General features: G+C 35.0%; 1 protein-coding gene across 8 annotated transcripts in view; it reads left to right on the forward strand.

Annotated features, from left to right (window-relative positions):
- The window catches only part of Pign (phosphatidylinositol glycan anchor biosynthesis class N), a 120,174-nt gene extending 111,044 nt beyond the window's left edge, over window positions 1–9,130 (forward strand). For 7 of the 8 annotated variants that reach the window (XM_078029924.1, XM_078029925.1, XM_040272375.2 and 4 more), the window contains one exon: window positions 4,954–9,130. In XM_078029924.1, the coding sequence (XP_077886050.1) occupies window positions 4,954–5,077 (124 nt within the window). In that variant the 3' untranslated portion in view covers window positions 5,078–9,130. The remainder of the gene's footprint in view (window positions 1–4,953) is intronic. The other variant, XR_005727948.2, reaches the window with a different exon arrangement.
- Window positions 9,131–14,392: the final 5,262 nt, after the last annotated feature.

Genomic DNA, 14,392 nt, shown 5'->3' on the forward strand with positions numbered 1-14,392 from the left:
TGCTGCATTACATCTGACAGATATGACCTGCTTCTATAACCCATCACCCTGACTGAGAAGAATATAGTCAAGCTTATATCACTTATTGTGTGGGCTAAAAAGACCTGCCTGGCAGTTCTATGTGCCCCTCCACTGGTACACTGTCCTTCTCTTCCATCACATATTACACCGTGAGAACTGCTGACTTAAATGATGTTTGTGTAGTTGGGGGAGAGTGGAAACAGCTGAATTCATTTCAAGTTGAGACTTCATGTTCCTTTAACTCTGCTAATGCTTAGATGACACTAAGACTTGACTGATACAAAACATCATGAGCTGGATGCCTTACGGCTCAATGACATGATGCTGATGAGCTTTACAGCTGTCTTCTGCCAATGATGTTAGTTTAAATGAGCCAAGAGTCAGTAATTTCAGGCCATTGTAAGAAGATATTTCTATCTCTTAGAAATTTTATTGTGATATAATTTATATACCATCAATTCATCCAGTTTAAAGTTTTGACTTACTCAAATGATTTTAAAATCATTTCAGTAATTTTTAGCAGTTTATTAGAGTTATACAACCATCACTGTAATCTAGTCTTTGAACATTTTCATCACCCAAAACATTCCCTTGAACCTGTTTACAATCTATCCCCTTTCCTATACCCAGCCCTAGACAACCACTAATCAGCCTTGTATCTTCCCCTCCCTCTCTCTCTCCTTCTCTCTTTTTTCCTTCATAGTGCTGGGAATTAAACCCAGGGCCTCCTGTATGTGAAGCCCATGCTTTACCACTGAAACATATATATACCCATCCACACTGATCTATTTTCTGTCCTCAGGGATTTGACAATTTATATAAGCACCTGATTTTTTCACTTTGTGTAATGATTGGGGGTGGGGGACATTAATCTATAATGTAGCTTATATCAATACTTTGTTCCTTTCCTTTGCTAAATAGTGATCCATTTTGCTGATATTTTGTTTATCCATTCCATAATGTATTATTTTGCATTATAGTCCTTGTACTTTTCTTCATTTACCTAGCTCCCAGCCTTCTTGCCTGGTTTCCAAAATCAAATGGAGCTTTCCTGGATTTGATCTTTTAGGCTCTCTAATGAGCACTTTGTACTCCCTTAATTTAGTCATCTCACCACTTGAATATAGACTTAGGTCCCCAGCCTGGGAAATAAACATTTTTATAGCACGAAATTGTGACTTTTTAGGCAGTTTATTGAGTTGAAGATTTTGACCTCAGGAACTAGTCAACAAATTTTAAATGCCCTGTTAGGTCTGAGAGATACAATAGAGTTGAAGATTTCTGTAGTAATTATGAAGTCAGCCTTAGAGTTCTCTGCCACTAATGAGAAAAAAAAAAATCCTAGTCTTGCTTACAAATTTAAAGTGAGTCCAGTCAGAGCAGTTTTGAGTTTTCACAGTTATTCCTTTATCTTATTGTCTTATAGTGTGTCAAGGCTTTCTGTTCTCATCCATTGTTCTAAGTAATGATTCTAATACCAGCAATACACTTCACTTCATGTTTTTTTAAATATTTATTTTTCAATTGTAGTTGGACACAATACCATTATTTTATTTATTTTTATGTGGTGCTGAGGATCGAACCCAGGGCCTTGCACGTGCTAGGCGAGCACTCTACTGATGATCCATAACCCCAGCCCTCACTTCATGTTTTAATATCTCATAAGACTCATTTTACTAGAGATTCTTTTGTTTCTTTAAATTTTTTAAACATTTAATTTTGATTATGACTACTATTTTAGGGAAGTCTGATTTATTAAATCTGCTGAGGTAATAGAAAACAAAAGAATATTTTATTATTTATTTTAATTACAAATTATCCTTTTCATATAATAGACATCAATTGAATGTCCAAAGGGCCTTAGAGATGTAATGGGGGAAAAAGATAAAAGTTGATGGCTCCTAGTTCCACAGGGCTTATACTTTCTTTCTTTCTTTTTTTAATCTTTATTTATTTATGTTTTTATGTGGTGCTGAGGATCAAACTCAGTGCCTTATGGGTGCGAGGCAGGCACTCCACCACTGAGCCACAGCCCCAACCCCAAGGGCTTATACCTTCTGCAAGCTGATACATTTGAGACAAAAAGAAAACCCACAGTGGTGGATTTCATGGGTTCTAGGAGCCCTAGCCAGTCTGCCACCTTCTTTCTGCCATTTGGAGTCTTCTTGTGTTAGTTTTATATAATGTCCAAAATGTTTAGTTGTACTTAGCAGGAGGAGTAGGGGATAGCACACCTACTTCATCTCATTTTCCTAGCATCCATGTGCCTTGATGAACTTAAGTTACCTTGCTTGGGAAAACTTTTAAAGTAAGATCCATTTACCAATATACCAAATTCTGTGTAATGAAATGTCAGCATGGCTCACTTAATTTTAACGATCGTGTTTATTTTGGCATCAGTTTCCAAAGTATTATGTTAAAATAAATTTCTATATAATTTTATTCCCAGCACATCTAGATAATAATAGTCTTATAGTTGTTTTTATTTTTGAATAATTATCAGTAATTTAATTAAATAGAAGGTAAGAATCATATTCATTCTAGGTAAAAAAAAAAACAATATGCACATACACTAAGATAAATTTAAGTAGAAAAATTCATGTCTAATACCTATTACATTACTTTTATAGTGAAAACAACAGTTTTTAAAAACTGCCTTTAGTGTTGATATTTGTTCATCAATTAAGGATCTAATTTTATTGTTTTCTTCTTGGGTAAGGTGTCTATCCTAGACCAGAGCCAGATTTCTAATGTAACTGGTTATAATCCTTGCTGTTTCATTTTCCAGCTCTTCCTTTTTTGTTTCATATTTACTTTACAGGGTAAGCTTAGAGAAATTCTATATAAGGATCTTCAGCCTTTCCAAAGACAGTTTTGTCAGACTAAAACTTTACCATTGGAGGCTCTTAAAAACTGTAACATTACTTAAAAAAAAAAAAATTGCACGAAGTAGAAAGCCCTTCTTTCTTGGTCTTGAGAGTCTTACCAATGAGCAAAGTCATGACAACATGGTAAAGCTGACCTAAAACCAGCAATTTGGCACATTGGGGGCTGCTTAGCTATGAAGGTGAAGTGGTTGGGAAAGTAGGAAGGAAACTATTCTCCCATTTGCTGGGGGTAGATGAGAGAAGGGAAAGAAAAAATGACTCCCTTCCTCACTAGCTGTGTTGTAGGCCTGCTAAAATATTGTTCCCCTCTCTTTGTTGAACAGTGTTTAAAAAAAAAAAAAAATATATATATATATATATATATATGCAAATCCATTGTAAAGGTAAATAGTTAAATGTAACTGATAGGCATTGAAAAGAAATAACTTTACAATATACACCTTAGCTTAGTATGGGCAGTACTCTACTAGTGTCACTTCATGAAGCCTCTCCCCCCTACTGTACCTTTGTCAGACCTGTAACCTACATTTCTTTCCATTCTTTGAAAAATTTTTAATATGTTCTATGCGGTGTATAAGTACTGTGCTTAAAAAGGAAAACAGAATGTGCTATTGTTGATAGATAAGAATGAAGAAATTCTAATAGTATCACTCTTCTTTTTCTGATAGTCTGGAAGATAATAATAGCTTTTGATTATGAGATTAATGAAGAGATGTGTCTGTTTCCCCTTTGCTAAAATTTCTTGACTAAAACTTGAGCTTGGGTAATGTTTTTCTTTCTTAGTGACTAGTAGTTTAAAGGGTTTTTCCCCCACATTTTTTTTATTGGTGCATTATAATTGTACATAATAATGGGATTTTTGTGTTATAAATTCTACTTACAGTGACTGTTAGTTTTGACAAAGTACTTCCAAACTTACGTCAGAGCATAAGATGGCATGCTCTAAAACATCAGAATACTTAACCTAGGGACATCTTTGGGGATTCAAGATAGAATCCAGAGGGTTCAAGAATTGGGAAAAAAATCATTTTCGTTTTTCTACAAGTTTTCGAAATTTAACCCAGATGTCCTATTTTCCCACTTATGGAACACCTTAAAAATTTAAATTGAGCAACAAATACATCACTTATGGTAACTTCAAAATAAGTATTTATGGTCTTAGAGTTTTATTCTTTTACAAAAAGTAATAAGTGAATTTATTAGTGATAATATTCATTAAAATATTATTAACAATAATAAATTATATAATAAGATTATTATTTCCAACCTATATTAATGCACCTATTTCACTGAAATAGTCTCAGAATTGAAAACTTGGGATTTAATAGGTTAATTTCTACTGGTGACAAAGTCACAGGAACTGCTAAATTTTATATGTTATATGTTATAAATAATTTTTTTCTATTATATAAATAATTTTTATCTGTTATGTTATATAATATATTTTTATTATATGTTATATAATATAAATTTTTTAATTTTATATGTTATTTTTATAATAAATTTAAATAATAAAATATTTTTATTTTATGTTATATAATATAATTTTTATAACATACAACAGACATTTTTATAACATTACAATCGTTACAGATAATATCAAAATATCTTCATCACTATTTTAGCATAATGGTAGTTTGTGTTATTGGAATTAAAATTAATATGTAATCAGTATGCATTATTAATGTCCAGTATACATTACCAAGCTCCTGTGACTTTGTCACCAGTAGAAATTAACCCATTAAGTCCCAAGTTTGCAATTCTGAGACTATGTCAGTGAAATAGGTACATTAATATAGGTTGGAAATCATAATCTGATCTTATTATATAGTTTATTATTGTTAATAATAAGTACATACAGTACTCATATTACTATATAACAAGTTTGGAGTTAAAAAAAATATTTTGGTCTCTATTTTGAAATCATTGGTATCTTTGTAATTCCATGTATTGATATATCCGTTTTAAAACGTTTTTTAGGAATCTTGTGCTCTTCCTCATGTGTTCTTTTCTCTGATGATTGCATATTTTTCTCCTTTTACAGCATTAGCCACTATGTGATTGTCATGTCCATGACCATCTTTCTGGTGTTTCTCAATGGCCTGGCACAGCTGCTCACAACAAAGAAACTCAGACTGTATGGCAAACCCAAAAGCCATCTCATATGATGTTATGGAAACCTTCATTTAGCATCTGGATTCTCTCTCCTGCTCATCTAAAATCCCATTAAGGATTCAATAGGAATCCATTGATGCATTGTATATTTCTGTAGAAAAAATAATATTTTGAATTCTGAACTTATAGGATATCTGGGATAAAGGAGCTTCCTTTTCTTTCTTTTTCTTTTAAGATTGTTCAATCATTGTGAAACAGTAATGATGTCTATAGAAAAGCATTCTCCATTCTTATTTTGTTTTCTTTTAGCTGGCTGCTCGTCTCAGTGATGTTTCATAGCACTTGTCACAATCTGATCATCAAGGTACCACTCCCCATATGCCCGAAGAAGATCATGCTTCTGTGAGGGCGGTAGTGGTGGCATCCAAAATCACTGGTGTGGCTGAACTTGAAGGACTCACCACATGGCACTGTAAATATATATCCGCTCTCAGCACAGGTTTTGTAGCAGTTCTAACTGCTCAATAATATCACTTATAAGACAATTAGGGTATCTTATTTCAAATTGACTAAAGCTCTACTGGAAAAATACTTGCAAGTTCTTGTCATTTTTCTTCAGTATGCAGTTTACTGTCTTACACTTAGTGCTATTGCCAGGGGTGTCATAGTCAATAGTTAGATGCAAGTTTAACCTTGACATTTTTTCCTCCATTTATGGTTTATCGTGGAATTTCTAGGGGTGGAAAAGTAGAATACTTGGTATTTGTGTCTTTTTAAAAGGAATAGTTTTTAATTGTAGATGCAACATCTGTTACCTCTGTAGTGGTTTTTTTTCATATATTGTTTCAACAGAATTTTTCAAATCAATGGTTAAAACAATATCATAAGAATTCTTGTTAAAACTGTTCTTCTGGTTGTGAGATTCTAATCCAAGGGCCTAAATTCATTTCATTAAATTTAGATTTCCATTTGTAAACTAATTCTTTTTTTTTTCATTTGTAAACTAATTCTAATGGACAAGATATTTTTGAGAGTAATTTTTTATTCAGATTTTTCTTAAAGTGACCTTTACATAACACTGAAGAGTTGGCCTTTTGCCCATGGTATGCCAGAAGCATTTGGCTGATGCTAACCTTTATTGGTATATGTCCCATTTTTAAAAAATAATTGCTTTTGAAATAAGTTATAGCATTATTAATTCATATTAGTGACAAGAAAACCCTTTACAAATTACTAGATTTTTCACATTTGAAGGGAAGTGATTAGATACGATTTTTAAAAGCTCAAAACTCAATTTGATAAAATATATTTTCTGTATTTTTATTTATGATGAAATATAATTTACTGTGATGACATGACACTGAATACAGCAGTATCAGTATATTAATAGAGAGTTATTGATGTTAATATAAGACCGAATGCATCAGTCTATAATATGAAATTAAGGTGAACATCTAAGAAGCTACCATAGCAAACAATGCTATTGGCAGAAAGAGAATCCATGAGCTTTCATATAACCTCAGAGAGTTTTATATCTTTTTTTTTTCTTTTTTTCTTTTTTTTTTTGTGGAACTGCAGATTGAACCCAGGGGCGCTTACCACTGAGCTACATCCCCAGTCCTTTTTTTTTTTGAGACAAGGTCTCACTAAATTACCCAGGCTGGCCTAGAACTTGCATTCCTCCTGCCTCAGCCTCTAGTCTCTAGAAGGCTGTGCCCAGCTTTTTATCAGTTTTTTTCACTAATCAGATAAGATTCATTACATAAAGACTTATCACTTAACTCTTTTTATATTTAGTTTTTTTTCCCAGATTTTCATACAGAAAAATTAATGGATATTTTATTACAACATTATAAAAGGTGCTCAGTGCCTTATCTTTAATTATTATGTTCTTTGAAGCCTGCATTTTTCTTCACATTGCCTTTTGGGGTCAGTGTGAGTTGGCAGAAGAGGAAAGTGCACCCACAACCCCAGGCTTATGTCGCTGCACTATAATTGGATCCCTCAGACTCACTGAGAAATGAACCTCTCTATGGTACATTTTCTCAAATATCTTAAAGTGTTTGAAATATATATTTTTGTATTGAATAACCAAAAAAGAAATGATATTTAGGCAAAATATATTTATGTTTAAGACATATATTTTTTCATTCTATCTATAATGTACTAGATTTCTTAATCAGGACTTAAAGATATTTGCTAATCACATGGTTTAAATTAGAAAATGCTGTATAAAGTAAAGTGGACATATCAAGTAGAAAAATCTTGAACAACAAAAAAAAACATGCTGTATCTCATGGATGAAGATTAAATTTGGGAGGGAACACTAAGGCTTTAGGAAATGAACTGCAGCCTGTGAATAATTTACCAATAGACTAATTTTCTATATTATTACATTTAGTGTGCAACATTGAGAACACAAAGTTATTTAAAGTTCTTTTTATTCTATGGTACTTGGGATTCTTTTATGGTACTGGGGATTGAACCCAGATGTTCTTAACCACTTAGCTATATCCCTACCCCTTTTTGGTTTTTGGTTTTGTTTTGTTTTTCTTTTGAGAAAGGGTCTCACTAAATTGCTGAGGTTAGCCTTGAATTTGTAATCCTCTTGCCTCAGCCTCCTGATACCTGGGATTACAGACATGTGCTACCACACCCAGCCTCTTTTTCATTTTTTTAGGAAAATAATGTAAATGACAGTATATTTAGAGATAACTCAGTAATTTCCTTCCTTTTCACAGTCATTCTTGTTGACAGTCCTCCTGTCCTCTGTAAGATGCTTTAAAGCATTTATTATTGTTATGCTGTATGCTTTCAGTACTAGAGTAATATCTTTATAGCATTTTTCCATTTTTTTCATCAACATGTTTTGGGATTTTTTTATATACTTTTTTTTTTTTTTTGGTACCAGGGATTGAACCCAGGGCCTCACCCATGCCAAGCAGGTGCTCTGCCACTGAGCTACATCCCCAACACACATCAGCATGGTTTTTAAAGAGAGTAAAAGTGGGTATTTCTATGAAGAAATAAAAAATCATTTGAGATGTATCATATATTAAAATGTATTACAGTTGTTGTTTACTCACCAATAGAATTATAGTATTTGTGAGCCACCAACTAGCATTTCTGAAAACATGTCCCATAGAACATCAGTTCCTTTGTATACAAATGTAAGTCATAATAAGAAGGGTTCCTTGATGAAATATACTTGAGAAACACATAGTCAATCAAAGTTAAATAGGTACATTTCTTTATTAAGGAAGCTTAATTTATGTGTATTGTGAAGAGTGGAAGATAGCCATATGCCAGACTTTCTGCTTACCTGATCAAAGACCCCATGTGAGAGTCTCCCTCCCTTTTGATGACATACTATAGAAATGTCCTCATAAACTCTCATACTCAATTTGTCACACTGTTTTGAAAAATAGGGTGTTGTATGTTTAATTGAATAGTTTTTCCTGAAGACGGCAAAATCATACTTACTTTAGCCTTTAATGTGGGAAAACTTCAAAATGTACTGCCTGCCTCTGTTTAAATTGTTTAGTATCATTTAGTTTTTCATGTGGGAACATTTACTACTACTGGACTTCATATTTTACATTCTTTATCTGAAAAATAAATTCACAACAAATATCAGCTTGTTTTCTTGGGGTTAGACACTGTTGAAGATGATATGAGTTAAAATATGTAATGATGCTTTGTCACAAAAATTTTAAAAACATCAGCTGTCATAATTTTCTTTAATGGACCTCAAAGGACTAACATTAACATATAAAACTATTACTCTTGTTTAAACTAATGAACAAATAAATTCTTTTCACAGAATTTAGTTAGCTTGACTTGCTTCAGATACCACTTGTAGCAAATATCAGCAATTTATGGATTTTTAGAAGTATTTCTTTAATGTATTCAATGGACTTGAATAATATGACTGACAAAGATAATTGTCAATTTGGCAGACATTAGCTTTTACCTGTGACATCCAATATTTCTATAATAGCTAGAAATTGATAGTCAATATTTTAAAAGTTCCTCTTCTCGCAGATAAGAAGTAATGTCCTTAAAGTTTGAAGCCACAAAAATAAAATTACAATTTGACTAATGCATCTTTGCTTTCCTTGTCCTATCTCTGAAGCTATTGTAATTGGTTTTATCTTATTAAAAATTCATCATACCATTTCAGCCATGTGATCAAGTTCAACACCAACAGTGATAAGTTATGTTGATAACAAGTATCCTGGACGTGATATGATGAGAACACACATTACCTAGATGGTCTTCTTCCCTAGGATTCATAATTCTGATCTAATCATGAGGAAAAAAAAAATTCTCATGATAGGGATAGTCTTCAAAGCTGACAAGAATATCAAAAACAAGGAAAGACTAAGAAACTGTCATAGCCAAGAGGAGCCTAAGGAGATATGACTACTAATGTAATGTGGCATCCTGGATGGGATCCTAAAACATAAAAGAACATTAGGTAAAAACTAAAGAACTTTGAAAACATTCTAGACTTGAGTTAATATCACTATTGGTGCATTAATTATGAAAATTTTCCTTACTAATGCAAGATGTTAAATATAGGAGAAACTGGGTAAGGAAGTGTATGGTAACTACCATTTTTGTCAATTTCTATGGAACTCTTCTAAAATAAAAAGATTCATTGGTTTTAAATTTTTACTCTATGCACAAATAATATTACACAAATACATATGTGGTATCATGACAGGTAAGCAGGTGGGGGAAGGGATGGTTTGTAGATTCCTTGGTTTTTCTATGTTACTTCTCTCTTCCCTTACTTTTTGTTTCTCTGGTCATATCACTCCCATCTTTATCCATTTGATTATTAGCCCATCCTGTGTAGTAATGTGTTTTTTTGTACTAATTAATGGAAACTGACAGTTTGCAGGAAGTACACTTTCTGTAAATGCAATGTGAGTGTGTAGCAGACATCTGTGTATTTGCTTAGCACTCCCCCTTTGAGACAGTTGTGCCTCCATTGCCAGCCTTGAGTCTCTGCAGAAGTTAAATGGTTTTTTGTGACTAGTTTAGGGGTTCACATCTGACCCAAGCCAGGCTAGTCTGAGCTTTTTGCAAGATTTTCAACTTGAATTGAGAGAATATTTCTAATGATGTAAAGTTTAAGAGCTAGTGGTGGCCATGTTTAATTAATTGAGGTACTCCAGTAGCCTTCCAATAAATACTCTTCTTCCATCAGATACCTTACTCCCACCCCCTCAAAAAAGGTGTTGCTTTCACTGATATTTCTAAAAACAGTGGATTGTGACAAGTCCAAAGCTCCATTTAAAATGTTTATTTTTAGATGATATGCTCAATTCCAACTTTAAGTTAGAATTGACAGGGCAGAATAATTCTATGAAAACTAGTTGTCTTCATCACCCTGATTTTATAGTTTTGTGCCTAATAGTACAAGGTATGTAGGCACCCCATTTTTTTGTATTTTATTCTAATTTGTTATATATGATAGCAGAATGCATTATAATTCATATTATACATATAGAGCACAATTTTTCATATCTCTGGTTGTACACAAAGTGTAGTTACACCATTCATGTCTTCATACATGTACTTAGGGTAATGTTGTCCATCTCATTTCACCAGTTTTTCTACCCTCGTGCCTCCCCTTCCCCTCCCACCACTTTGCCCTAATCCTCCCATGCTCCCACCCCACCCCATTCTGAATCAGCATCCTTATATCAAAGAAAACATTCAGCATTTGTTTTGGGGGGATTGGCTAACTTCACTTAGCATTATATTCTCCAACTCCATCCATTTACCTGCAAATGCCATGATTTTATTCTCTTTTTTAAAAATATTTCTTAGTTGTTGATGGACCTTTATTTTATTGTTTGTGGTGCTGAGAATCGAACCCAGTATCTCACACATGCTAGGCAAGCGTGCTACCACTGAGCCACAAACCCAGCCCTTGATTTTATTCTCTTAATGCTGAATAATATTCCATTGTGTATATATACCACATTTTCTTTTTTTTTTTTTTTTTGGTTGTTCAAAACCTTACAAAGCTCTTGACATATCATATTTCAAACATTAGTTTCAAGTGAGTTATGAACTCCCATTTTTACCCCAAATACAGATTGCAGAATCACATCGGTTACACATTCACGTTTTTACATAATGCCATACTAGTAACTGTTGTATTCTGCTACCTTTCCTATCCTCTACTATCCCCCTCCCCCCATCTTCTCTTTCTATCCCATCTACTGTAATTCATTTCTCTCCTTGTTTTTTCTTCCAATTCCCCTCACAATCTCTTTTATGTAGTTTTTTATAACAATGAGGGTCTCTTTCCATTTCCATGCAATTCCCCTTTTCTCTCTCTTTCCCTCCCATCTCATGTCTCTGTTTAATGTCAATCTTTTCTTCCTGCTCTTCCTCCCTGCTCTATTCTTAGTTGCTCTCATTATATCAAAGAATACATTTGATATTTGTTTTTTAGGGATTGGCTAGCTTCACTAAGCATAATCTGCTCTAGTGCCATCCATTTCCCTGCAAATTCCATGATTTTGTCATTTTTTAGTGCTGTGTAATACTCCATGGTGTATAAATGCCACATTTTTTTCATCCATTGAAGGGCATCTGGGTTGGTTCCACACTCTAGCTATTGTGAATTGTGCTGCTGTGAACATCGATGTGGCAGTATCCCTGTAGTACGCTCTTTTAAGGTCTTCAGGGAATAGTCTGAGAAGGGCAATAACTGGGTCAAATGGTGGTTCCATTCCCAGCTTTCCCAGGAATCTCCATACTGCTTTCCAAATTGGCTGAAGCAATTTGCAGTCCCACCAGCAATGTACAAGAGTAGGAAATACAGTCAATCAACAAATACATGAAAAAATGCTCACCATCTCTAGCAGTCAGAGAAATGCAAATCAAAACTACCCTAAGATACCATCTCACTCCAGTAAGATTGGCAGCCATTATGAAGTCAAACAACAACAAGTGCTGGAGAGGATGTGGGGAAAAGGGTACTCTTGTACCACATTTTCTTTATCCATACTACTCTAAGACTTCATCTCACTCCAGTCAGAATGGCAGCTATTTAGAATACAAACAACAGTAAGTGTTGGCGAGAATGTTGGGGGAAAGGCACACTCATGCATTGCTGGTGGGACTGCAAATTGGTGCAGCTGTATGTATTGAAAATAGTAATTTAAAATCTTAAAGTTTGAAGCCACAAAAATAAAATTACAATTTGTCTAATGCATCTTTGCTTAGTTGTAGATATCCTCCACCTTCAGGAAATGTGAAGAGATCTTTCACATTCCTTCAAAACAAAAAATTCTCTCAGTCCTATTGAGCAAACACAAGCATAAATAATCAGCAGAGAGCTTACCACATGCCAAATGTTTTGACAACTGCTTTACATTAATTACTTCATTTAACAGAACCATTGTGACTCCTTCAGGGAACTTGATCTGTATTCCATACTCTGGAGAATGTCTGGGATTTGGCTCACTTCTCTTTTTACTTTAGTAAAAACAGGGTTCTCTAGAGGAACGGAATCAACAGGAAGTATAATTATAAAAAGGGGGACTTATTAGGTTGGCTTATGCAACCAGAAGCTGGATAGCCACAATGGCCATCTTCAGGCTGGTGAGCTAGAAGAACCAGTAGTAGCTGCACAGACCAAGAGGCTGAAGCCCCAGAACAAGAGGGATCACAGTGCTACCCTAGTCTAAGACCTAAGCCTTCTGGAGAATCACTGTCAGAGTATGCTTCGGGAAAGTGAAGAAGCGAGACTGATATCCTCAAGGAATAGGCATCTGCTGCTGCTGCTTCATCCTTGGCAGTTTTTAGTCCTTCCAAGTGGTCATCCCATTGGTCAGTGCTGCCCATGCTTAGGAGGATCTCCATTTCAGTTGGCTATCCCACATGCCGATCATTCCTAGACACGCCCTCACTAACATGTCCGTAATCCTCTTAATCCTTGGCATCTCAACCCAATCAAGTTGACAATCCAAGTTAATCTACGGTAACACCCGGAAAAATACTAAAGGTGGGGCGGGAATAGGTGGTTTTGACCTCCACAGGTCTCAGGCTTGCCTAGATTCCCCCTAAAAGGGGGATTCTTGGGAACCCAAGTAGAGGAGCCAAGTGTGGTCTCACCCATGCTCCCAGCTATGGCAGCATTCCCATAGGTCACCAAAAGAGGTAGTCACCCTGCTCAGGAGAGCTAGCCCAACCAGGCCTCAACATCCTGCTGCAGCTGCACTATGGGATTCAAGACTATCCCACCCATGTATACCTAGGGGCTTTCTGGGGCAGTCCTGGCTGTGGCCTATCCAGTGCAGAGCACAGTAGGTATTAGCCTCATATTTCGTAAAAGAAATGTGTTCAAAGAGGTTATGTGAATTTCCTGGAACTCCCCAACTATCTAGTCACCCCAGACCTAATTCATTCTAACTCTAAAGCTCAGACTTTTAACCACCACACCTGTGGACTCCTTTAAGGATATACAACTGCATCCTGGGTTGCCAGAAAAATGGTCCACACAGGGTGGCAATTTTAAAGCCTGAATACATTGAGCCTTCATTCAGTTCGAATGAGTGGAATTACACCACAGTGACAGTAGTTGCCTTAATCTGCAAGTCAGTGACATGAATTAAAATAACCCATTGCATTAATCAGCAAATATTTCAGTATCTTCTCCTTACCAGGCAGAGTGGGGCTACAAAATATAAGACATCAGCCCTGCCCTTGAAGAGCTTGCAGTGATTGAGGAGATAATAATTATGCTTGTGTATACCATTTACTGAGCGCTCCCTCTGTGCCAGACCCTTGTGCTCAAGTTCCTCCTATGTCCTACCTCAAAGACCCACAGTATAATCCTAAGCAAATGCTAAACAAATGGTCAGACATGGGCAAAAAGCGCTCCTAGTGAAGGGTTAACATTATAACTAAAGTGAGGATTTTTTAAGGTCATGTGGTAGTAATGTGCTCTGCCTGAATTGCCAAGGTTCTAACTAGCAGTTGATAGAGGCGAAAAGAACAATATAGTCATTGAGAAACTAAACCTGTGGACAGCTTCGGGGTCCAAGTTTAGAATCTCTCCAGAGTTTCCTTCCTCCATAACCATATCTCATGTAAGAAGATCAAATACTGAGATGTCCAGAGGATGGAAAAAGAATACACCAGTTCTTCAGACTCACACTTTTACTTTAGTTGTGGCAAGCATTGCTGGTTTTCTACCCAACATCCATTCTCACCTTCTTGTATAATCAGAACACGGACTTTGTTTATAGCAGAAAAATGCACAATTTTTTTTTTAAAAAAACCCATACTTCATTACGACGAGGATTGCCAATGCAACTCAATGTAACTTTGGCCAG

Source organism: Ictidomys tridecemlineatus, chromosome 13 (assembly GCF_052094955.1).
Source record: "Ictidomys tridecemlineatus isolate mIctTri1 chromosome 13, mIctTri1.hap1, whole genome shotgun sequence".
Lineage (NCBI taxonomy): Eukaryota > Metazoa > Chordata > Mammalia > Rodentia > Sciuridae > Ictidomys > Ictidomys tridecemlineatus.